At 41.4% G+C, this 26,029-nt stretch overlaps 1 protein-coding gene and 1 non-coding gene across 4 annotated transcripts in view; one reads left to right on the top strand and one right to left on the bottom strand.

Moving 5' to 3' along the window:
- Positions 1-397: 397 nt before the first annotated feature.
- trnar-acg (transfer RNA arginine (anticodon ACG)) lies at positions 398-470 on the bottom strand. Its single transcript has one exon. It is a non-coding gene; the product is annotated as a tRNA-Arg (tRNA).
- A 127-nt stretch (positions 471-597) lies between these two features.
- deptor (DEP domain containing MTOR-interacting protein) overlaps positions 598-26,029 on the top strand; it is a 43,269-nt gene continuing 17,837 nt past the window's right edge. The window contains exons 1-5 of one of the 3 annotated variants that reach the window (XM_049583384.1): positions 598-727; positions 3,393-3,485; positions 8,147-8,325; positions 8,829-8,952; positions 18,548-18,726. In XM_049583384.1, coding sequence (XP_049439341.1) covers positions 3,400-3,485; positions 8,147-8,325; positions 8,829-8,952; positions 18,548-18,726 — 568 coding nt within the window. In that variant the 5' untranslated portion in view covers positions 598-727; positions 3,393-3,399. Of the gene's footprint in view, positions 728-2,763; positions 3,169-3,392; positions 3,486-8,146; positions 8,326-8,828; positions 8,953-18,547; positions 18,727-26,029 lie in introns of those variants that run through there. The other 2 variants (XM_049583383.1, XM_049583382.1) reach the window with 2 other exon arrangements.

The following is a 26,029-nucleotide window of genomic DNA, read 5'->3' on the forward strand; positions in this document are numbered from 1 at the left end:
CAAAATAACGTAAACACGCAACAAATAAACACATAGGCCTACTAATAAACAAATACTTAAAAGAACCTTAATCACAGACCACAGCAAGGATTTCATTTGTAAGGGGGCATTTCTTTGTCTCTCTTTCTGTCGTTCAAAAAGGCGGTGGGAGGAGGAAACTGATTATTTAGCAGGGTGCAAATTATCTCTGTCGAGTGTGTGAAGTTATTTTCGAGTGTTAAACATCTAAATGCAATTCATTAACAAAACCAATTAAAAGACCAAAACAAAGACCACCAGCATACACTCAAAAGACACTGTTGGTAAAACGTTTTTACTTATATTTAGGTCCCATGGTTTGGTTTTAAAAGTAACACATATCGTCATGCTCACACGGATGAAACTTGAAAAAAATTTACGAGCCAGCCAGGAGTCGAACCTAGAATCTTCTGATCCGTAGTCAGACGCGTTATCCATTGCGCCACTGGCCCGCATGGTTACATGTTGGATCATATTACCTTCTTAAAGGGACACTGAATGGCATAAGTGGCGGTCGGTACGCCTCCAGGTTGGAGAAGCAGGCAGCAGTACTTCGGTGTTTTAAGAGGGTAGACTGATATTGATTTTTTAAAAACAAACTTTTGGTTTATATTTACTTTATTTGATAGTAGGTATGAGAGAAGGGATGACATGTAAGGCCGAAGCCGGACTCGAATCTCCGCCGAGTGGTAACGACTCGGCCTGAAAAGTAAGCTAACTCACAATTAGACACATTTCTGACTCTCAGAGGCATATTTCTGCCAAAACATATTGCCTTATAGTTATAATTCAGAGATGGTTGGCGTCCCAAAGCTAATGATCTAACAACACACTAAAAACAACGCCTCACATTAATTAAACGAAATAAATCATTAACCTTCGTTGCCTGCAATGTCCCCATTAGCCAGCAGATGTCGCTGTCGGACTTTGACATCCACCATAGACTTTTACTTAAAGTCAATGGTGTCAACAAATAAATCAAGTGAAATACTAAGTGAAATATCTAGGATTTTTATTAGCAAACAATTAAATAAATTATAAGTAATAATGAGACATGTATGAGAAGAACCAGCCTGTAAACTTCTAGTTGCAAAGAGATCATGGGAGCTTTTTACTAACATGTTTGTCAGTAATTATACACTCTGACACACAGATTGAATGAATTAAATTAAAAGAACCTCAAAGTAAGCCATCACTGTTGTAGAAATAAAGATGGGCAAAGTTATACAGCCTCCTGCAGAAGGTTTGAATGCAGAACAAGAGAAGACTTGGGTTGACATGCTACCCTACGTAGACCCCAGCATTTCCCAAATGGACTGGGCTAAGTGAGAACAGAGTATGAGAATGCATATAATGCACTCAAGTGCCTGCACCACAATCAATGGCTCCATTGTATGTATGACTGGTTTATGTTTTTCTTTTTAAGCTCTCCAGTGTCAGTTTTGATTTTGGCTCCTTGCTTCTCAGTTTAAACACATACAGCAGGTTATGTTGCGCCTTTTGTGAAGGTTATAAACTATTATACATGAAAACATTCACACACAAAAAAACATTACTCTGCAGAACACACACTCACACTCACTTATTAGTGTAGCCAATGAATAGCCAGATGACTTCATCTTCCTGGGTGGAGGCGTTGGTTTTATGTTCACAGCAGAAACTGTTGTAAATCGCAGGCCAATTTGCAAGCTGTTACTTCGTTAAGATATGATTTCTGTGCATAACATCTGTGTCACTTTAAATTCACATTTGTCACAGAGAATGAAAGCATGCATTGCATTTGTTCTTTTTTATCCAAATCTCCCTCTTTGTGATTGTTACGCAATTAAAAAAGTAACATAAATGAGAAAATGGATTTTAATTCAGTTCCTTTCTTCAGTATATATAATCGGGTGTTAGTGACACATTAAATTTCATCTGTGTAACAAAGCTTTAGAAACTATTTTGAGAAAAAGTTAACCTTCTGCATGGTATTTTAACATTGCCTGTCCTCACTGGTCTGTCCCTCTCAGCTCATTTAGTTACATATTTGATAAGTTGAGCAGCACATGTAGGCAGCCTGCATGTGCTGAGGCATTTCTGTGTTCTTGTTTATTTACGCCTACAACTTACCTGCACGTTATCAAGGTATTTCAATGACCCAGATCCTTCTTCTTCTTTGTTGTTGTTGTTTTTTTGCTTTTAGCTACTAGACAGATGTTTGTGATGATGAAGATATGGTTTTTTGTTACTATGAGGTGATAAAGGTGTGTTTGGGTCATGAAAACAATGCAAATGACACCATGTTTTAATTTGCTGAAAGTGTGGCTCGCATTGTTTTGTTATATCGAATTTATGTACAGGATGTTGCACATTGCACGCTGAATCTGTTTGTTTTGTAGGCTGTATTTTTATTGCTTTAGTGCTTGCTTGTGATCCTGTTTACAGCTGTTGTCAGTAGGTAGACTGAAGGTGTGTAAGATTGTATTGAGCACAATAAATGGAGAGGTGAGTGGGAAGGAGACACGCTGATGACATGTGTGTGTGTGTGTGTGTGTGGGTGTTTTGCTCTTACACTGCAAGGTCTGTGTTTTACATAACAAAAACGCATGTAAAGTAGAGAGGTGTACAAACTAAAAGTGCATCCACACATCCCACCCCTGTAATTCTCACCAGGACCATGCGGTGTCTGAATCGAGCGCACCCACATGCCTCTACAACCCCGCCCCTCCGGTTAACTCCCCCAGTGACGACAGCAGAGTCCTCCCAATGCGGGGGCTTTGTGGATGGGCACTGGCTGCGCCGTGGAGAAAAACGTGCGTTCATCCCGTGTGGTGTGTGTGTGTATGTCAGTGTCGGTGGCAAACAAACCAGCGCTTAGAGAAATCACGGCTGTTTCCACAAGCTTTGCATCAAACAGCAGCAGATAAACAGAGGGATTCATAAAGGGGACGCGGCATGCATGCATGCATGTATGAATGTGTGTGTGCAGGAGGTGTTGGAGGTTATCAAGGAATTAAAAGTGGACTGATGCTGGCACACTGAGGGCTGGGCTGAAGCTTGTGACTGCCTGCATTGTTGCATGCTTCCTGGGATGGGATAATTTCCCTCCTCACACACCAAAGGAATAACTGACAGACTTCTCTTTCCATTCTCAATGGTGCTTGAAGGGTAAGCAGAAACCGAGTTGTCATTGCTTTGTTTATTCTCTGAAATCATCACCGCGTGGATGCTCGCATGCCTTTGTATTTCAACCCATTCGTTCCTCTTTCTGTGTTTGTCAGCTACACAGCTGCTCTGTGCTGCACAGCATTTTACAAAAATGCAAGACTAGTGATTTTTTGTGTGGATATCTGGCAACAAAAACACCCTGGGTCTGTGCCTCTTGTGTTTAGCAGAGAGATGGACGGCATCGGGAACACCATGCAGAAGAAGGCTGCAGAGCTGGAGCGGCTGGCCGAGGTGCTCGTCACCGGAGAACAGCTGAGGTAGGTCTGTCAGTCCCGGTCAGGAGTCCTGCTGACCCTGGGTGTGCTTGCAGGTCACACATTGAGGGAAGCTGTCATTTTTATCTTCAACATCTGCAAACTGACCACCACATTTGCAGCTATGATTTAGTAAATCCAGTAAAAAATTAAGTAATCATTTAGTTAGTTTTCATGCCCAATCATGCATGCTGTTTGTGGCCCAGATCAGTATAAACCAGGATATGACACACTAAATAAGGTTGCTGTTCTAAGCATGTTTGACACGAAGGTGATCATGCATGTAGGTCTCCCTCATTGCAAACTGCGACTGCAGGCATTTTCAGCCTCACTGCAGCATGCACAGCCAAACAAAGGCATCCACACATGCTCGACCCTCCCCGTGCACACTGCTCCTCCTCACCTTTATACTGTAACACATTTCAGCCTGAGGCATTGTAGTCTGTACATTCTGCAGGATGCAGGATACTGAATGACATGAGTCATTATTGTTGCTCCAGTAATACACTGCCCTTTGAGCTGCACAGGGAGTGATCAACCTACTAATCATTATCATGCCCTGCTCATTCATCCTATCAGGGAATTGTACCGGTAACCCTGGTAGCGGTGTTGGCACGCTGCACCCTTTGACCTATCGTATGTAAAGAAAGGCCCCCAAACCCCCGGTGGCGTTGGTTAGCACACACTCCCAGCAATGAATAGAGGCTCAGTAGGTAAAGCATGGCACCAATGCCAGGAATTTCAGCCCCCCACTGAACTATGAGGAGAATACGCCACTGAATTGTGTTTTCTAGCGGAGTGGGATAGACTGAGTTGGAGCATCTGCTGTTTCTGAAGAAGTACATGCTGTAATTGTTGTGTTCTGAAGAACCATAAAAAGCAACATTAGTCATCATCACATCAAGAGATATGTGTCTGGACATACTCTTAGGTGTTGTCTTGCTTAACACCAGTGTGTGTTTTCCCTGTTTGTCACTGTATACTGTGTGTGTGTGTGTGTGTGTGTGTGTGTGTGTGCATGCGTGTGCGTGCGTGCATGAGTGTCCCTGGCACAGCTGTATACTGAGGCTGCCAGCTGGCAATGTGACTGGTGTCAGTGAACGATGGGTTGGTCAGGGTGACTGTCCCGGAGCCCCTTGCCTCTGAGACGTTGCTGTTCTGGGGTAAAGGGCTCGGAGTTGTGACATTCAAGGCTCGTGCCCTGTCTCTAAGTCTCTTTCTTTCTGAATATTGGACATACATAGCAGGCTGAGAGCTTTTTAGGATGGCAGTGTCATGCCCCATTTGGTCCAAACTAACATATCTTAACAATTATTAAGACATTTTGTTAAGACATTCGTGGTCCCCAGAGGATAAATGCTATTGACTTTGGTGATCAACTTTTCAGGTTGAGGTTGACATTTTTGGTTTTGAGTGAAATGTGCCAATAAGTATTGGATGGATTGAAATGAAATTTGGTAGAAAATTAATGCCCTCCTCCTGATCAATTATAGTAACGCTTATGAGTTTGGAATATTCCTAGCACCATCATCAAGTCAGAAGATTTATTAGTCCAATGCTTTGATTTATGACAAAATACCTGCTAAACAATGATACTACCATCAGCTTCAGCTGTACGTAGTGTTTACTAATTAAAAATTTTAACAATGTAACATGGTGAACATACCTGCTTAGGTCAGCAGTTTGCAGTATTAACACACTCGACCGTTGAATGATTGATGCTCTCCCTCAGTGTTTTACCTCGACCTTCCTTTACCTTGAATTCATGAGACTAAAATTAGACCTGATATGAAACACAGCTGGTACAAAAGCAAGGAGTGTACCTAAACCAATCCTTTTGTTTGACCACCTTTATCTCAAGCTCACGGAGCATGGAGGGACTTAGTTCCTGGTACTGATAACAGCACACTGGCTCTTTCCGAATATCTTATCACATGTTTGTGTCCCATCATGTCGACTGACGTATCTTTGAGCAGATCCGTTTCAGGCACAGGGCTGAAAAGCAGACAGAAGGATGGATACCGTGACACACAGACACATGCAGCTGCTGTAGTAAGGCTTGTGACTAGTTCATAGTTGTGAATAGAAGGTTTGTTGCAGCATGGCAGACTGTGACAAAGAGGGAGGCTTCGTGAATGTTTGCAGCCTGGGACTCAGAGTCATTATAGTCATGCTGGGGGCTAGAGACTCATTCAGAAGTGCTCTCACTTGTCATTGTTTGAGCCATCACAACTTTAAGATATGCTAGTGCAGAGAGAAATCAGCCATGCTGTTGTCATACACCGTTTGTATGTATACCCACGAAAAGTAATGAACCACAATACAATATAACCCACATAATCTTGAAGGCTGTGATCAAGTGACGGATATGCTGATGGGAGTACAGAGGGAAGTAGTAAAAAAGAGCAGAAGTTTGCCAAAGGAAATTGGTGGATGGGTCAAGAAACACAGGACTTTACCCCAAGACAGCAGTGTTTGTGTCCCGTGTGAAACCAAGTGAACTATTTTAAGGCACATCACCGCATTGTCATGTTGTTAAGTACATTACTTTATGTTAAGTTCATAAAGTGACAACGCTAAATGTGATCTTTTTCGTAAACCTAACCTATGTAACTTTACTTTCCGAACCCTGACCTACCTAACTTTACTATACTAAACCTAACCTATGTATCTTTACTTTCCTAAACCTAACCTCTGTAACTTTACTTTAATAAACCTAACCTATGTATCTTTACTTTCTTAAACCTAACCTATGTAACTTTACTTTAATAAACCTAACCTATGTATCTTTACCTTCCTAAACCTAACCGATGTAAATTTACTTTCCTAATCCTAACCTATGTAACTTTACTTTCCCAAACCTAACCTACGTAACTTTACTTCCCTAAACCTAACCTACATACCTTGCTTGATATCAGACAGTATTGTCAACTAGTTACACTCAGAATCAGTCAACTAAAACTCAATGAAGTGGGCAGTTTCAAAGGTCTGACCCTAGGCAACTATGTATCTTAACTTTCCTAAACCTGACCTGTATATCTTTATGGGGGCCCATAGGGACCTGGGTTGGAAACCGGAGGGTTGCCAGCTCAAGTCCCCATCCAGAAAAAGCATGGAGCGTGGAATGGCAGCTGGAGAGGTGCCAGTTCGCCTCCTGGGCACTGCTGAGATGCCCTTGAGTAAGGCACCGAACCCCCGGTGCTTGGGGCATCTGTCCAAGGCAGCCCCCTCAGCTGGCATCTCTCCATTTAATGCATGTATAGGTCTGGTTTGTGCATGTGTGTGTATTTCGAGCCTGTGTGCATATGACAAATGAGTAAAAAGAAATTGAATTTCCTCGTGGGGATTATTAAAGTCTTCTTCTTTTAAGTTAAGTATGTGACATGATGTGCTAACCATGATTCTTTTCTAATACCTAATCTGGCCGATAGGGGCGGTAACTTGTTGGGTGCTAATTTGTTAGACATCATATGAAATGCTGTTTGTGCATTTTTGTAAGATATTGTTGTGTGAAAACATGTTAAAACAACACAGCAAGAATTCCCACTCAGTCTGGGCGATATGACAGCTCAGCAACAGGTTTTTGCCGATATATTCATACAGGTGTGTGTGTGTGTGTGTGTTCAAGTTTACCATGTTTCACAAGCTCTTAGCTCTTGGGGTTTATTAAATGAACAAACCAAACTCAAGTCTCACACCTCTTTTCCTCAACAGAAAAATACAACCATATTCAAGTTTCTTTCTTTTCCCAAGCTAAGACTAAATTAATTGCCTAGTTAACTCATTGTAAAACACTTTATTCAAATTGACAGAAACTCAAAACTTACCAAAACAGTCTTACTTAGTCAAACAACCCACATTTTACACAGCCAATTGCTGATGCCCAATATGTTCATCCAATCACCCAACTCTAACACCTACTACAACATGTAGTCTGGCACCTGAGCCTCCTTTAAGGAAGCAGCAAGACTGGTGATTTGTCTTGTGGTTCCAAGTGAGAAGATTTATGGGTAGATCAGAAGCTGAACAGAGGAAGAGGAGAGGATGGTGCTCCACTGGGTTGGCAGTGAAATCTGTAACTTGTTTAGCTGAGGTTGTTTGCCCAGAACAGTGTGTGTGAGTTTTATTGGGCAGGCTTGGCCCAGGGCTGTCACTGCTAATCTGGAGTGATGCTAGCCAGCTGCACACAGATTCAGCGCGGAGTGGAACTGGCTAGCTGCAGGAAGCTTGGCTAACGCTGCGGTGGGCTGTTGCACAATAATCAGGGTCAGGAGGAGGTCACATTGATGATATGAAACCAGCATTTAGGTCATCTATAGAAGCATGTCATGTCATCAAGAAATATAGTCACGTTATAAATCCCTGCAGAACACCATGCATTCCCCTTGAGGCCAGAGGACTGATTTGCTCTAATTTTATAATCATAGATTTGACCTTGTATGAATCTTCTGTTTGTTCTTTAAATAAATCATGTTTTCTATCACTAAAATATATTTTTATTTAATAGATGTATTTATAATATACAGCTCATATAGATAACTAAAGCACTGTCACACTGAACATTTGTCATTACTCTCTCTGTCACAGTCTTTTGCTAATAAACCAGAAGTTTAGCGTCATATTACATTTTTTTTCTCCCCTGCCTCTTGTTTGCTGCCCTCTAGGCTGCGGCTCCATGAGGGTAAGGTGATCAAGGATCGGCGGCACCATCTGCGAACTTACCCAAACTGCTTTGTGGCCAAGGAGCTCATCGATTGGCTGATCGAACACAAGGAGGCCTCGGACCGAGACACAGCCATTAAGATCATGCAGAAACTATTGGACCAGAGCATCATTCACCACGGTACGGCTGAGCTGTGTGTGTGTGTGCACAGTGTGTGGGGTTGGTCTTGGACTGTATGCACTTTAAGTGTGGTTTCCATTCTCCATAATGTTAAGGGTCTCTCCCTGTCTCTCTCTCTTTCTTTCTTTCTTGACATTTTCTGGGAACAATCCGTGCCTCTTAATAGATGATTCTTTGACTCTCCCAGCCAATTTGGCTCTAACGTAGCGTCTCACTACCTGTTTTACATTTAACCAGTCACTGAAAACAGAGACAGAGAGAGCAGGCTGCCTCTTTTTCATCAGTTGATGTTTAACAGAGCCAATTCAGCATTAACTCATCCCAGCTGCAGATTAATGATTTAATGATGTTTAGATTTTTCGGACTGCTTTATACAAACATAATCAGACTTCCCATGATCCCATTATGTGACACTTGTACTATTTTCTACCATCATTACTTAAACCCACATTTACTGGTTGTATCCTTAAAACTAAACCCTCCATGCATGTGTATGTTTTCAGTGTGTGACGAGCACCGGGAGTTCAAAGACCTGAAGCTGTTTTACCGCTTCCGCAAAGACGACGGCACGTTTCCGTTGGACAGTGAAGCCAAAGTCTTCATGAGGGGGCAGAGGATCTATGAAAAGTACGAACACACACAAACACGCCATGAAACGCGAACACAACCACACTGTTGTGTTCTTGGTAGTAGAGCTACAAGTGGGAGTAAGGGAAATGGCCTTTTGAGCATCGCTTATCATTTTCAAGAGGGTTCCTGGTTTGAACCTGGGGTGGGGGGGTTCAAACCTCGGGGTGCAGAGTTTGCATGTGCTCCCCATGTCAGTGTGGGTTTTCTCCGGGTACTCCGGCTTCCTCCCACCATCCAAAGACATGCAGGTTAGATTCATGGGTGACTCTAAATTGGCCGTAGGTATGAATGTGAGTGTAAAATTGATGTCTGTCTCTATGTGTCACCCCTGCGATAGTCTGGTGACATACTCAGGGTGTACTCAGCCTCTTGCCCAGTGTCAGCTGGGATAGGCTCCAGCAACTCCGAACAGGATAAGCGGTTACAGAAAATGAATGTATGAAACTTCAAGACGACACAGCGCAGCTTACAGGTAGCATTCAGCTGCACGTTCGAAGTAAAAGACGCATGGTTACGATAGTGGTTAGCTTGTCAACCCCTGACAACGAGCCAAAAAGTCCTATGTTTGTAGCTTTATTCTCCAACTACTAAATCTTCCACTCCGTAAATCTGTCTGGCACACCACTTGGCTCTCAGGCCGTCCAACCCCGGCAGCACACCACCCAGATTTTGGACGTAACTGCAGTGTTCCCAGGGCTGTGCTAAGGTGGATTTTGCTTCCAGAACCAAGATAGCTACTGCTACTAGCTATTAAACTGTGATGCACCGATATAAATACTTGTTTTTAAGATATTAGGTTTACTTCCTGAAAGATTGTTCTGGTGAAGCTTGTTGAAATGATGAACAGTGAACTATCACTTCATAGTCTGATGCTGTTGAATCACTTAAGACCTCAAACCCACTTGGCATGCACATATTTCCTGCCTTCCTCTTGTTTCTTTTTGTGAGAGTCACTGGCATTCCCCACGGCATGCTTACTGAGTGCGTCAGAAATGCTGCCACCATTAACATTTAGAAAGTTTGTTTTGCTGGTAAAATTGGGTTCCATTAGATTAGAGGGCACAGTATTGAGCGTAACTGGTTTTTAACCACGGTAAAAGCCTGCAGGGATCGGAAAATCAGAGGATATTGGAAGCAACTTGACTAAATGATGACTCATTGCATTTGTCCAGAGACAGGCAGGATTTAGAGGAGGGCAGAGGACACCACTAATGGGACTGTTTTTGTTTGTCATCAGCTCTGTACCTTTGATGCTGTTGCTCCAATAGTGATGAGACTAATTGTTTCTATAGTAACCCCAAAGTCTTTCTCTGTGTGTCTCCGCTCCACTCAGTGGCATCTCTACAGCTTTGGATTCACATACACACACACACACACACACACACACACTGCGTTTGTGAGTAAGTGCAGACACACACACGATACTACACACACACAGCTTGACTCCCCTTCCTTGCCCCACGCATCCTGCCACCTCTTTGTCACATGAGTAAACAATATTTCTGTGTCTCTCTTGACACATACACACTTCCACTCTTGTAAACAGAGACCTATTTTTCATGTTTATTTCTGAGAAAACACACACACGCACGCACACACACACACGCACACGCACAGCAGTTGCATAAGAGGAAGAAATAGTCCAAGGGGAGACATCTGTCGTCTCAGCTCTCAAAGCTATGTGTTTATGTAATCACCATGGTGCAGCCCAGGACACACACACACACACAAACACACACACACACACACACGCACACACACACACACACGCACACACGCAGATACTGCTCGAGCTTGCTTGCAAAGTAGAGTTGCTTCGTCATTACACTTATAGCACAAGTAGCAACATAAAAGAAACCAGCCGTCTCCTCCTCTCGTGTGCCTGAGTGGAAATATATGCTTCGGTCAGAGGTTTGCGAAGATTCATCTACATTTAAGTATTTCTAAAACATTCGATGTTTCTCTGGGTTTCTGGATACCCCAGGGCCAATAACCACAAACAATAAGCCATGGCAGAAAATTACAAGCTGTACATCCCAATGTAAGCCATTGTTTTATACATAAATTTGGCGTCATCAGATGCCAGCCTCAGCATTTTCATACAGCAGGTCATAACAATAAACTGCTTTGCTCCTCTAGTTTCCTTATTTATTTAGTTTTATTGATTATATAAATACTAATTTTCTTGACTCATCCGTGAAATTCACCAAAGGTGGTGATTTTTCTGGCCTGAATTTACGTTGGTGCAAACCTAAAGACTCTTTTTAGCCAGGGGAGTTTCCTGCGGGACGGCAATGTAGGTCAGTGATCCACTTTGGTCCAGACTGAAATATCTCAACAATTGTAAGATGGATTACCATGAAATTTGGTGCACACCCTCATGTCTCCCTCAGGATGATGAACTGATAGTAAGTGATCCCCTGATTTTTTTCTCCAATACCATCATCAGGTCCAAATTTGTATTTGTTCAGCCTCTTTGTGACTAAATACTTGCAAAAGAATTCACGTACTGTGTAGTGCTAATTGGCAAATGTTGCCATGCTAACAGGCTAAACTAAAATGATGAACATGGTAAACATACGGTGTGTTACATCAAGTACCCCTCCCTGCAGCCAGATTCACATCTACTGTTTCCATTGGAAAAATAAACAGCCCTATCCACACTCACATTGATCTCTGGTGCTGTCAAATGTCAAATTAGCACACACACACACACACACACACACACACACACACACACACACACACACCGCAGTAAACAAACCACAGGAAAAACATTTCAAACACTTGTTTTGATAGCATTTCCCAGGCGACAGGGTGAGTCAGGGAGGACAGTGTTTGACAGACCTTTTCATGCATTGTTCAACATTTTGACTGTTTGTGTATGTGTGTTTGTGAACTGTAGATTGTGGTTGAATGTCTTTATTATTCATCTTTTAGTCATACTCATATTGAACTATTAGATGGAAAAACGAACCTTTTGAGTAAATGAATCAAAACACTTCTATCTATTCTGTATTTATCAGGGGTAGATTCACTGAGCATGAGTGGCCTGCTCTTCATACTAACACATTCACACCTGCAGTAGATGGTCCAGTAGTACCAGACGTGTGGTTTATGTGCATTGCTGAAGGGTACTGCAGTATGAGCAATAGGAAGGTTTGAGCTTGGCTGTTTCACTTTCTTTCATATCCAGATTTATCATGTGAGTGTAGCTATCAAACCACCAACCTTGATGAAAAGTCCACCTTTTAAGTCAGTATCTGTTGAATTTGAAATTGAATGTGATTTGAGATTTGAGCTTTATTCTCAGTACTTTGAGGACGAAAGAAATACAATCTTCGCAGGTACTTATCTCTTGTGATGTGCACACATCTTTATTCTGTGTCTGAGCATCAGCTTTTGCTGCATCAGTGCGAACCTTGGTGTGTGTGAGACAGTGAAAAAGACTTGACTACTGTCTCCTTCACTGTTTCTGTTGCTTATAAGTTCCATGTGTCTGTTCAAGGCTACAAAACACACCACAGTCCTTTAAGGACCGTTTTGCATGTTTTAGTCCATTAACTACAAATTGCATACACTTAAACTGTTGGTGACCATTTTCTGCATTCCAGACATCCATCACATGCCCTTTTCTGTCACATGCATACAAGATACAAGCTGCTAAATCAAGACAGAGCAACACAACCTTTCATTTATCAACATGCTGGTGCTGGGTTATCATGTGCACCACAGATAGAAAGTAAAAAGATGTCCGTGTAACTGAACGGCGAAGTTAAAACTGATAATGGTGGGCCAACAACATCAGCTGCTGTCTCTGCTTGAGTGTAGATCCTAATGTTTCCATATGACTTACTGATAACCGCTGGAATATCTTTATTTATTAAATCCAACATAGAGAGTTACTAACAAAGAAAGTTTTACCATAAAAGCATTTGAACATTTCATGTTTTAACTGGGCTGGATGATTTTAAAGTTGTGCTAATCTGTACTGAAAGTGCTGATAAGTACAGAAAGTAACGTTATCATTTATTTGTCATTCCATGAGGTCGCTGTGGCCTTAAGAGGCTGTAACAAAGATTAAGAGCTGTACAAATAAAACAGCTTTGACATGAGAAAGTTGTAAGTCATTAAAGGTTTACAGCAGATGTTTGATAGCCTGTTTGTGTAACAGAAATACACACAGTCATTTAGATGTCAAGTGGCCACGGTGCAGCTGAAATGGGGTCATGGAGTGGGAAAATGTTGCGTAAATTGCGTATGTAAACTTTCTGAGACATTGGTCATGTAGGAAACAGCAACAACTTTGGCCCTATTTTCTAAATGATGGTTCTCAATGAGGTAAAATATATATTTTTTTTTGTATTTTTAACATTTACACCAGATACTTTTATAAGATATTGAGACCAAACCCACAAGCAAATCAACCTAAACTAGAAAAACCCCCACATTACTATGATGTAAACTTGAAGCATCTCCTCTCTCATTTAGAAAAGTGGTGCTAATAGAAAGTATTATTGTAAGCACAGACTTTGTTTTATGAAGTAGTATTGCTCTATAATACTGAGCTTGGGGCCTCTATTGTTAAGTAAATGCAAAAAATTTGAATAAAATTAGAAGAAGGCTTTTACAACTTAATTTCTTCCACTTCAGCTCCACTTAGAAGAAATTACTTTAAGGGTTAAATAATTAAAGGTAAGAAAAAAACATTTATCTTCCTTCATAACACCGTCCAGGTCAGATTATTCTAGGTCTGATGTTTTTATCCATTGTTTATTCGTTTCTTTTAATTTGGGACTTTTTCCCCCTAAAACATTTCACTACCCGTGACATTCTGACGTGCTCACTGCTCTCACGTGTCCTTCAAATGACCCTTAAAGCTGTATTTTTGATTTTACATGTCCCTTGAGAGTCATCAGTGCCCCACCTTCATGCAAGACCAAATCTGAGAGCAGGTAAAAGCCTGGTGGTCTCACAAACACGTCTCAGTGGGCACCACTCCAGCTGAGTTAGGTACGCTGACTGAACACCTACGCTGAGTGCATAACCAGGTCACGGCAGCTCGCCTTGTCCCACTTTAAGTTATCATGATCCATTTACATACTGTATATACAGTCTCACGGCTTGCATAATAATCTATGTAATACCCAAGATGCTGTTCTTGAAATCACAGTGGTTTACTGAGTACAGTACGTTGAGTCAGTCCCCCTGAGCTAACATAACATGATCTGTTGACTTAACATGTTTAAAGAGATTAAATGGTATTGTGTGCACAGCCATGTCTCATGGAACATTATGTCCAGATCTTTCAACAGTTGTATTATGATGTTGGATGTTAATGTGGGCAGTTGTCCCACAAAAGCTACTAATCTATCAAATTTTGACACATAAACAAAGTTACCTGTTCTGTCGTGTGTTGACTTTACATGAGTGAAGGACTTGAGTGGTCCTGGGTGTGCACCTCACATGGTTTTCTTTAATGCATTTAAGCTGCAGTTATATATTTAACTCAACCCACGGCTGAACTTTGAGAAATTTCACCTCGGGACCAAGTGTAATGACAATGTAATTCTTCTCTTGAAATGTGGACCTGCATTGAATTAAGCACACAGAGGGGATTTTTCTGGCAGACAGAACTCTGAGGATTTGCAGAGAGGAGGCTTTTTACAAGCTGCACCTGATTCAGGTTTCATTTAGTCTAATTTCACATATTAGGATCGTCATTTAGTTTCATTAAAGTAGACGCTGTTTTCCTGCTCTCTGGAGGTTTTACCACTAATGTTCTGCATCCTGTGTTAAATTCTCTCCTGTGAAATGTATAAACAATAATCATGCTGATAGCTTGACCGTGCCAAACAGAAACATGCGTATTTGCTTCCCTGCTGACAGTAAGATGAGAAAATCAATATTGCTCTCATATCAGTAAATATGTAGCTCGAGCCAGTACCCAATTAGCTTAGCTCAGCATAAAGACTGGAAACATAGGGAATCAGCTAGCCTGGCTCTGTCCAAAGGTAACAGAATCTGCCAACCAGCACCTCTAAGGCTGACATCCTTGACTACTTCTTGGCTGTGACCAAACCCTCAGGAACAGTGCCAGGCTTTGAAGCCAGTTTTACCTAGTGGCCAAATGTGGAATTACAACTCGGTCTGTCACCTGGTGCCATTGGGCCCAAAAAGACTTGCCCTCAAGGCTTACATGACAAAAGACATGTCTGTAAATCAGTGGATACATTTTTTTGAGCATCACAACCACAATGAAATGACTCGTTTCGCAATCAGGATTTGCTCCAACTGGTCCAATAACAATTTTAAAGTCTTGAAGAACTGCCCGTGTAAATGATTTTCATCCCCTTTCAAGTTACTAGCCAAACCGGACGGTATCCGCTTGGCCAGTGGAAGCTAGCCGCTGAGGCACTGTTAGTTTCTAGTTCGCTTGCTCTATGGACCCGACAATGTGGAAGATCTGAGTAACTTCCGGGAGCAGTCGCCAGTCGACCAGCAGGGACTCCAGAAAACGGAAGTGGTCCCTAGAGGTGCTGATTTGTGGATTTTGTTACCTTAGGACAGAACAGAGCAATGTGTTTCACCCTGCTTCAAGTCATTATGCTAAGCTAGGCTAACTGTCTCCTGGCTGTAGCTTCAGATCTAGCCAACAAACATGAGAGTGGTATCAATGTTCTTGTCTAACATGCAAAGAAAGTTAAAGCATATAATACGCACATTTAAGTATTTCTGTCACCCACCATCCATCAGTCTTCTCTTTTAATCTCTTGAATTACATGAACCTGTGAAAAAAAAGTCACTTCCATGTTTAAGTTCAGAGAGATTTAAAGATTATCCATTCACTGACAGATAGACAGCACTGGTTCTTCTACCCGGTTTGAACTGGTCTAATTAGGTTGGTGACACTTAAAGTTTCCAAGCCTGGAGTCCAACAGTGCCTTCCCACCCGATCCAGCGAGGATGCTAGGGGACACACTGCTCCACTCATTTGATTGGTGCACCCCCGAAAAAGTTGGTGGGTTCTGATTCTCTAATGGTTAGTGTCATGGAATGCACCTGATTGGATAAATGCATACTTGTTAGGCGGTCTCGGGTTCTCTGCTCTAACCATGTAACCCAAACAGAAAAAAAACATGGTGGCCTGCTCGTAAACTTTCTGTTATTTCATCTAAACAATCTAATCACCAAAATCTACTGATGAAAACACTTAAGGCAAGAAAAAGTCAATGCTGTATCTTGTTTCATTTTAGAAGGATGTTGCCTAGTTTGATAGCTCGGTCCAAGTTTCATGAGTCAGCTACATCGCACTGGATGGACTCATTTGCATAAAATTACATCTTTATTTATTTATTTTATTTGTTCCAACCTGGGCAAAATACAACAACAGTGCAACCCTCAATTTACACCCTCCTTGGTCAGAAAGGAGCAGGAAGAAGAAAACTTATTATACCTTCCCCTTACTCTAAGCTAATATAATCAAATAATGGACGATTTGCCTGTTAATAATGGACGATTGGACGAGAGAATGCATGATTTGCCTTCGTCTACTTTATGCAAATACAGACCAGCGAACGCACAGCAACCCCTCATCTAAACTCACCACAACACCCCACCACTGACTCCGTGATTTCTCCTGCTCTCTGTAGGTAGTCTCGCCACCAGACAATCAGAGATCTCCGGCTTCTGATAGTCTGGGGACACTCCTTTCTAAAGTGTGTTTAACACACCGGCAAAAACGGCCGGCAACGCCTCTTGCATTTTTGAAAAGGACATGCCCTCTCGGAAATGTGCGCTCCCCCTTTTTTCGTCCGCAAGGAAACAAACACACAGAGAGCTTGAAACTGGATGCCGAGAGATTTAATTCCGTTTTATCAAACTTGTGCTCAGTCCACACGATTGTAAAATGAAGGACTTACAGCGGCTTGACCCATATTGTACCACTACACGTGTTTCTAGTCGGACTATGTTTACGAGCCACCGAAGGACTGCCCTGCGGATTTACTACTGGTTTTGCAACGTAGGGAGTTTTTTAAACTCTGAAATTGTATCCGCCCATCTAAACACAAAATCAGGGAGAAAGTCATCAGTCTTTAGTTAAGCAAAGCGTCTAAAGACTGACTTGTGAGTCTACTCTGTAGGAAACAAATAGTTCTGGAATTGGTGGAGATGAAGCATTAGCTATAGGATGCAAATATTGTGAGGCTTCATCTGACAACTTTCCCATAATATCAGTTCAGTTAATATTCTAAGCATTCCATCAAATCTTCAAGCTGCTATTACGTCTATAAATGAAACCTTCCTGTCTGTATTTAACTGTTTGGTGTGTACAGTTGACAGTTCAGTGAATGATTGATAGCCATTAAAACCAGAATGTGGGAATGTAATTACCGCCAACAAAACAGAGCCAACAGCGATGTGGAAAGTTTAGTATCTCTGTCTCTTTGATGGCGCAGCTCATCACCAGCGCATGTTGTGACATGTCCAGGTGTGTCACAGAAAGCTTATTGTTTCTTACAACCACTACCTGGCTGACTATACTGTGTGAATGTTCAGGCGACAGTGTGTTTGGCTGTGAGCGACAGGTGTGAGTGTGTGCTTAAAGAGAGAGAGTCAGCAATTCTGTTCTGTGCATGTGTGTACGTGTCTGATTGTGTTTGTTTGTGTGTGTGTGTGTGTGTGTGTGTGTTTGTGTGTCATCCAGAAGAGATCACACCACTCGCTTCATGTAATCCTCTGATAAACACTGCTCAGAATTCAGACATCGCTAAATAAAACAGCCGTGAACTACTGCTCAGTGGTGATATTTTGTGGGTTTTTTGGTAGAAACTTTATGAAAGCCTTTCCAAACCTCCACTGACTATCAGTGAAGCAGATCTCGAGGGTTTTTCTGACGTAATTACTGTCATGTATTATTGTCATTGTGCTAATCTGATGTGTAGTTCTGGTGCACGAAGCTGTAGGAATAACATTAATTTAGTTTTAAGCTTCACTTGTGGGGCTTTAGTGCTCATCCAGAGACAGCGCAGTGTTTGTGTGTTTTGACTGAGCAGATTACAGAGTAAAGAAAAAGGCAGAGTGGCTGCTTCGGACGATTTTCCCTGCTGGAAATTCCCACTTAAAAAAAGCTTCACTTTTCACAATAACCGCAGTTTCACTGAACGCTGAACGCATCTCTTGGATAATTAAACAGTACTATAGGGTCATGTTATGGCTAGTGGTTATAAATGTTGCAGCATTTCTGAGAACTCACATTTTTTTCCATCAGGTATGTATGTACTGTATAAAACACTACCGGACTACATTAGCGCTGCCAGCTGTTGCTATGGAGACGTCAGAGAGAGCTGCAAAATTAATGTTCTAGCCTATTCTCATTGCTTTCCCTGATACAGTCAAGAGTACTGAATTGTAGGTGAAAATCTAAATTGATTCAAAATGCTAAATTTATTCACAGTTCACACCAAAAGCTAAATATGAATTTTTTAAATTTAAGTGTGGACTGGATTGCTTTTTAAATGCACCCACCTGTCTGTCTCTTTGATTTCCTAACCAGTTAAATTAACAAAACTTTGCTCTCTTCTCTCCAAAGGCTGATGACCACAGAAAACAACCTATTACAAACCAGGGAGGAGGAGGGCGGGACATTTGAGCGGGCGCTGGTGGCTTCTGAGTTTATCGACTGGCTGCTACAGGAGGGGGAGATGCCAACCAGGGAGGAGGCAGAGCAGCTGGGACGAAGGCTCCTTGAACATGGCATCATCCAGCACGGTGAGGAAGACGGAGAAACTGTTACTAGTGTGTGCCACATGCATCGGTCAGTCGGTACATTCAAAACTGTGACCGAAATTTAGGTCATTGAATACATTCACACAGTCTCAAGTAAAATTGTATTAGATTTGGCACACTGAGTGGCACACAACCTGACTGTGGGTCAGGCTGTTGACAGATTGATGACCTGTGAATGACACTTGGTGACAGTAAAGCTAGTGGCCCCTGCAAGCAGTCACATCTTACCTCTACATGATCCTGCAGAGAGATTTGGCGGTACATCATGGCCACTGATTCTGCTGTCCTGGCTCTTTGCTCTTTTGGGTCATGCAATCTGATAACTGTTGTAGACTCAGGGTGCTGTCACAATTAACTTGTTTGGTTTAGTGGTGTGGAAGCTGTTGATTGATCCCTGGTGTGGATCAAACAAACAAACAAACAAACTGAGACTGCTTGAAAAGGTGGGGAAAAGGCACAAAGAAGGCAAGAAGAAGTCAAATTTTTCATGATCATCCAGCCAAAAGAAATCAACATAGATAGAGGTCACCTTACTGAAAAGTACATTCCTTATGTCTTCATATATAGGACAGAAAAACAAGAAATGAACCTTTTTACATAACCTTTATGTAACCTTTTATGCAAATCATTTAGTCACCATGGTAACAAGTATGCATGTTGGCATAGATTTTTCTCCCCTCATTAATAATGTCAAAAGCTGTTAAAACTGTTGTGCTTGTATTCACCTCCATGTAGGCTGTCAGTTCATTAAGTCAATTAAAAAGTGTGTCACTGATCCCGCAGGAATAAGCCGCGAATCATGACTGTGCACAATCCCTCTTTTTGTCCTGTCGCTACCTGTTAGCCATTACTCATAACGTGCGATCGATTTGCAGTCTAGTAATACTTATTACTTATTATTATCAGTTTTTTCGTGAGCTCCTTGTGACACCACAAAGCACATCAGAGGCATTAAAATGTTGCATAATCCTCTGTCAGTCACCAGAGCCTGATTTCCCCACGTGAGTCCTGATGATGCAGGATGAAGACGCCAAAACTATCCAATCAACGTGTCTGTCAGTCTTTATGAATTCTTGTTTACTCCTCTTGGTTTGTTCGTATAAAGTCAGTGTGAAGTGAAACTGCACCTGAGCTATGTGCAACAGTGAATCATTTTCACCCTGATCTGGACCAAATGAACCAAACTACAGGTGTGAAAGCAGCCTTATAGCATGATTACAACCTTATCTAAACACTTAATCACACCGTTTTGACTCTTTAAAAAATGTCGTCACGTGCAGTTAAATCTTTTCAACACAGAGGGATCCCTTCTGACCTTTTTGGCACCAAAGATATGTCTATATGGATCCAACCTTGATTACAGTTGCACCTTGCTATGATTAAAATCTTGTAAATATATTTCTACCCTCATACCTGAAACACAAAATAGGTCAACACAGTGTGTGTAATGGGAAACTGCAAACATTCAAATAGAAGTCCAGCACCCATTCTCATCCACTTGTAAAACTCATTACAGCTCATTTCAGGCTCCCAGACGTTCTGAACTGATCCACATTATATCTCACACTGTATTGGATTATGTTTCACCAGTCATCTGTCACCTGACCTGACCTTCTCAGGTCCACACCCAGGAGTGAGCAGAGCAACTGAATGTTACTGCATAATAAACACGAGCAAAATGTGACCTGAATGTCACGGGTGACGGCTATCAGGAGGTCAAAGGGTTTAACTGGCTGTAGAGCTGGTGACCAGGGCTATCATGTTATCTGTGTGACTGTATGATGACTGTATTTATACACTTGTTTTATGTGATTGGTTCGGCTAAATCCACTTTGTGTACAAACTCTTGCATTCAAAATGTTACTTTAATAAATGTACAGATGTTTTGTTTATCACATATGTAAAGTACAACATGTAAGCAGCATTTTAGAAACATTTTGAAATAACAACTAGATTGCAGAGGAGGAACAAGATAAATTTGTTCATCCTGAAAATGTTATCAACTTAAAACAGTAAACTCATTACCAAATCTGTCTTGTGTAAACAAAAAGAGCCATCAGAGAACGGGCAGAGATGGATTTGCTGCACTAGTCTGCTGCATGTTTCACCCTGCACATCACCACTCTAGTAGTTTATTGGGCAATTTGAGACGAACTGAGAGTTTTTCTCGTTTAATTTAAAAAAGGATTAATGCGTCTGCTGTGTGTGCAGTGTAATCAAACATGCTGTTCCCAGGTGTGGCCATCAAGCCAGTTAAGGGCATAATTGGCGCCAGCTGCTTCACTTAACAGTGCTACAGTACAGACCATACAACTGTTGATGTCTCCGCACTGCAAAGGTATTTTGTGGAAATATTAGACAGTGAATGCTGACCCACACAAGGTGACAGTATGTGTGCATGTGTGTATTCGTCTTGTCATTCTCCGCCGTACAGTGAGTTCACGACAAGTTTACATTTGAGATGATGTTTCACACTGAACGCAGATGCTGGATGAGTTTCGGTCGGCTCGCCACATGACATGAAATTTGATTTGACGCTGATGTCTGTGGTTTACACCCGTGTCTGATTACATTAGGAAGTGTATTACTGCAGAGGAGTCACATGGCCGTCAGTGCTGGAGTTTTTTTTTCTCCGTCATTTAAGTGGACACTGTTCTGCAGATTTCTCTTTATGGTAGAGAGATGCACGATAGGATAAATCATATCACTTTGAGGAATCGAGCATGTACAATATAACCTTCAACACAGCTGGTGGTTGACATGTGGAACTAATTTATGGAGGATTACGGTCTGTAGATGTCCATAAGGAGTGATACATCATAAAAATACCACTTCACTAGTTAATGTAATACAGAGCCTGATCTGTTTCCTGCTGGCCTCATAGTGTCATCCTCCCAGAGGAAATAGCTGCTCCATTAGTGGAGGATATCTGGCCTTAGCACTGCTCATGTCATTATGCACAAGTTATTTAAGCTAATTTACTTTCATTGATAATGTGTTTACAAGCCTTAAGTTCCCTTTAGAAACAGATTATAAACATGCTACTCTGCATTCCTGCTCCCTGCAGTGCTGAGCAGAGGACACATATAATGTAAACAAGGAAAGTCTGGATGGATCCTCATTGTGTTTGGTTATCATTGTTTACAGTGAGACAGCTGTTTTTCTATGCCGTACATCTGAGGAGCCGAGATAAGAGAGGAGGCAGCTTTGAAACTGACCTAGATGTAAAAGTTGCAGATAACGTACATGCTCTAAGTAAATTAAAAAATATAAATCACATAAGTGGTCAGAGTGGAGTTGCTGTATCACGGTGCCAAATGCAGTGTGCTAAAAGCAGGCTGTAATCACACTGGGCAAGGCTTTATACAGTAAATCTTAAAGTGACTCTGCTCCTGACACGAGATCTATCTATCCGGCAGTTTGCCAGTCACTTTAATCCAGCATTAGAAAAATTAAAAACAACTAGCAATACAGACTAGCAGTCCAGTTTCACAGAGGTTCAGAGAGTAAAACACTCCTCTAAAGGCTGATTCATAGTTTGTGTTTTTCTTTTGTCACATACAATAAAAGGATTTGTCAGGTTGACAAAAGCTTTGCACCACAAAAGGACATGTGAACTAACCAAAAGCTCAGTGTGTGTTATTTAGTGAACTAGAGGCTGATATATGAAACCATAACTAAATGTCAACACAGTAGACATACACTAGATTATGTGGCAGTATGTAGGGTAAGGTAAGGTAAAACTTCAATGTCCCACAGGGGCAATTTGAGATACAGACAGTAGTCATGAGTACAGCAACACAGGTAGTACATAACACACAGTATCCAGTATCACACATGAACATTAGCAGTCACTACTGGTTAAGATAAGCGCTTAGTGCTGCATTTAGGGAGGCAAAACCTGATGGAAGCATCTGAAACTCAACATGGAGGGGATGCTGAGAGTCTGAGACAACAGACAGAGCTTTAGGGGTGAAGTATCACCAGTGATCTTATAGCCCAAGTTCACCACTTTTTCCAACTTGTTTTTAAGGCTCAGATAATCAAACCCACAGACAATGTTAAAAGAAAGAACAGACTTGATAAAAGCAGAATAGAACAATTTAATGGTTGTCCTATCTACATTGAAACTGCTCAGCTTTCTTAAAAAGAATAGGCGTTGGTTTGCTTTCTTACAGACGCCATCAGTGTTCACATCAAAATTCAACTTGTCATCTAAGACAGCGCCCAATACTGCTGCACACTGCTGCCACCGGCTCCGCCTTGATCACAGAAGGAGCAGGAAGGCAGGGCCTCCTCCGAAAATCAATTAAAGGTACGGTCTGGAGGATTTTCCAGTTGCTGTTTGTAAACACACATTCAAATTCGGCCCCTCCTATCAGGCTCAACTCTCCCGGGTATATGGAGCCCGGAGGTATGGAAGAAGGCTTCACAGAAGAGGTTCAGGCAAGGCTCGCACTGGTGCACGCTCGGACACGCTTGGGCACGGCACCTGCGCTCTCTCATTGGCTGGGGAAATCTCTGCCCAGAAGCGGTCCGAGCTCACAAAAACATCAAAATACAGTTAAAGGGCAGGAGCTCTGCAAACAGAGTCACCACCACACATGAGTAGAAGCCCATAGGTGATGATTAAGCAGGATTTCATTTGTATATGTCTATATTTTGTTTTATTTGAAAATCCTCCAGATCCTACCTTTAACATCTGAATGGTTATAGGTCCCTGTCGGTTAAAGACATCAGACATACAGTAAATGTCCAACAGATGTCAAAACGAAACTGCCTTTAGTAGCTTGTCATCTGGGGAGATTTAAATCTTAGAATTTGAGAGATGTAGAGATACTGTTTAATTGTTTCTTTACTTACTGTGTGTCTTATGTTGGATATTTCTAATGTGCATTGTTGACCAGGATGGGGCTGGGAGGTGGTTGGGTTAGGGGAAGACAGTGGGGGGATGGACAAAGGATATGCAAAAAGAAATGTTATAATATTACCTTCTATTGCTCTCTTGTAAGCAACAGCCTGACAAGGACATAGCAATTTAGCATTTTTTTTAAATGTCAGTTAAATACATTGCCAGTCAAATAAATAATCCAATAGTTCAATTTAAGCCCCAATGGATTCACTTCAACCATAGAGGAAGAGTAAAATTATCAAAGGTTTAAATCATTATTTACGCGTGTAAGTGCAATATGAACTATTTAAATCATGGAAAGTAATAAGTTATGATGTTAAATTGAGGTGTTGGGACCAGAGTAAGGGCCATGTGTAGTCTTTGGATCTGCAAATCTTAGTGGAAGAGGTTGGATAAGAGGAACTGCTGCTGCTGCTATAGAGGACAAACTCAAACCATTTTTGGAGGGTTGATTTAAATTGGATTGTTTTAATCCCGTATAAACGGGTCAGATGACTCATCTAGAAATTATGTTACAGTGCAACCTCTGATGAAAAACTACTTTGAATATAACGTAAGGGGAATGCAGTCTTACATTTTAAACGCAGGCTCTTTGGCTTCAGCTTATGAGTAGGTTTCTGATGTATGTAGCCGAGTGGTTGACGGGCTTGCTTCTGCATGTGATGTCGTAGTTATATAATTGTAGTATTCTTTTAAATTAACAGTATGTAGCCTATCATTTTGAACTTCTTTCCAGAGACATGAACAAACATAGGCATAAATCAGTTTCAAAGCAGGGAAAAAAGTTAGAAAAATAGGTCAAGGGGAGGTTCACGACAACCATAAAGGGGCCAATAGATTTAAAGAAAATTGTTTGATAGATGACACATTTAGCCACTCCAAATTGAGGACTGTTAGCTATATGTTTTATCCTTAAATTTTTATTTTCCACTTTTCCAAAATTATGCCTTGACTGCCTTTTTATATGTCGGAATTCTGTAAATGCTTAAGAGAAAGAAAAGTCCAACACTCAAAAAAGCAGGGACTAAACATTGACAGTGAATTGACAGTAACACGTGAGAAGTGAATTCATTTAAATGAAATTGTATTCTGGTATCTCCTCAGTCCAGCTGCTATCGGCTCAGCTGAGGTCGACGCTCTCTGAGGTCAATTTATGTTTGTTGAGCACAGGTGATCTCAGCTCAGTGGACAGTTTGTTTAGTGCTGCTCAGTTGAGTTCAGTGTTTCAGGCTTGGCTGAGCTCAGTTCAGCTGTGAAACACGAATCTGTGAGGGCTGTCCCTGAAAAATGTTTCATCATTATTCCCATAGTTGACTAACAACTAGTATAGAATTGCATTTAACAGAGAAAGATCATGTCCTGTACATGTTTTAGTGATGGAAATAATCGATCCTGCTGCACTTCCTCATGTTTTACATCTCTGTACCATCTTCATACTTTATCCTAAAGAAGAGATATCTAGAAGAACTGGTTGTTTAGAGAACCACAACCAAGATTTTGCTTTTAAGATCAGGAATCAGTGAATATCCATCATGGTATATGATGAGGTTTCAAAAGCCTCTATGCCTTTACCTTCCCTTACTTCCCCCTCTCTTTCTCTTCAACATATTTGTGCCCACAACTGAAATTTGTTTATTTCTTGTGGTGGAAGTGTTCTCCTGTCTTGCCCGAGCACAAATCTGAAGAAATTTAAAAAAAAAAAAAGGGTCAAAGTTAGTTCATCAGTTCAGTTCAATAGAACTTTTTCATCCCAAAGGAAATTTTTGTGCCACAGAATGCTTCAAATTACAATCACACTAGATGCAGTTACAACAATTTAACGTTCACAGCCAGCAACAACCAGAACAACCAGTGGGTTCCCCATGTCAGGGTCACTTACTGGGCCCAGTTTTAGAAACAATAGAGTATTAAATATCTGGCAAAATATACAAATGTACAATATAAAAAGTGTTTTGAAGGAGCAAAAGTAAAACCTAGTGCCTAACAGAGTAACAGTAGGGGTAAGACAAGTACAAGAGTTATGAAGAATGAACTGAAATGGTGGAAAAAAGCAGACTGTACCTGATAATCATTGTTATTATATATAGTAATATTGCACATGATGTTGAGAAGATATTGCACAGTAGTAATATACTTCATATAAAGTAATAGTGCACCTAATGTGGGTGGACATTGCTGTCAGTGTCCTTTGTTTCACCTCTCCTCGCTACAGAAGGGGGAGGAGTTATACAGGTAGAATGGCCGCAGGTAGAAAAGATCTCCAGTGGTGTTCTATAGTGCTCCTCGGTGGTCTCAGTCTATGGCTGAATGTGCTCTGATATGACCCCAGAGTCTGAGCATCCTCCTCTCTGACACCTCCACTCCAGTTCCACT

The sequence above is a fragment of the Epinephelus fuscoguttatus genome, linkage group LG8 (genome assembly GCF_011397635.1).
Source record: "Epinephelus fuscoguttatus linkage group LG8, E.fuscoguttatus.final_Chr_v1".
Classification (NCBI taxonomy): Eukaryota; Metazoa; Chordata; class Actinopteri; order Perciformes; family Serranidae; genus Epinephelus; species Epinephelus fuscoguttatus.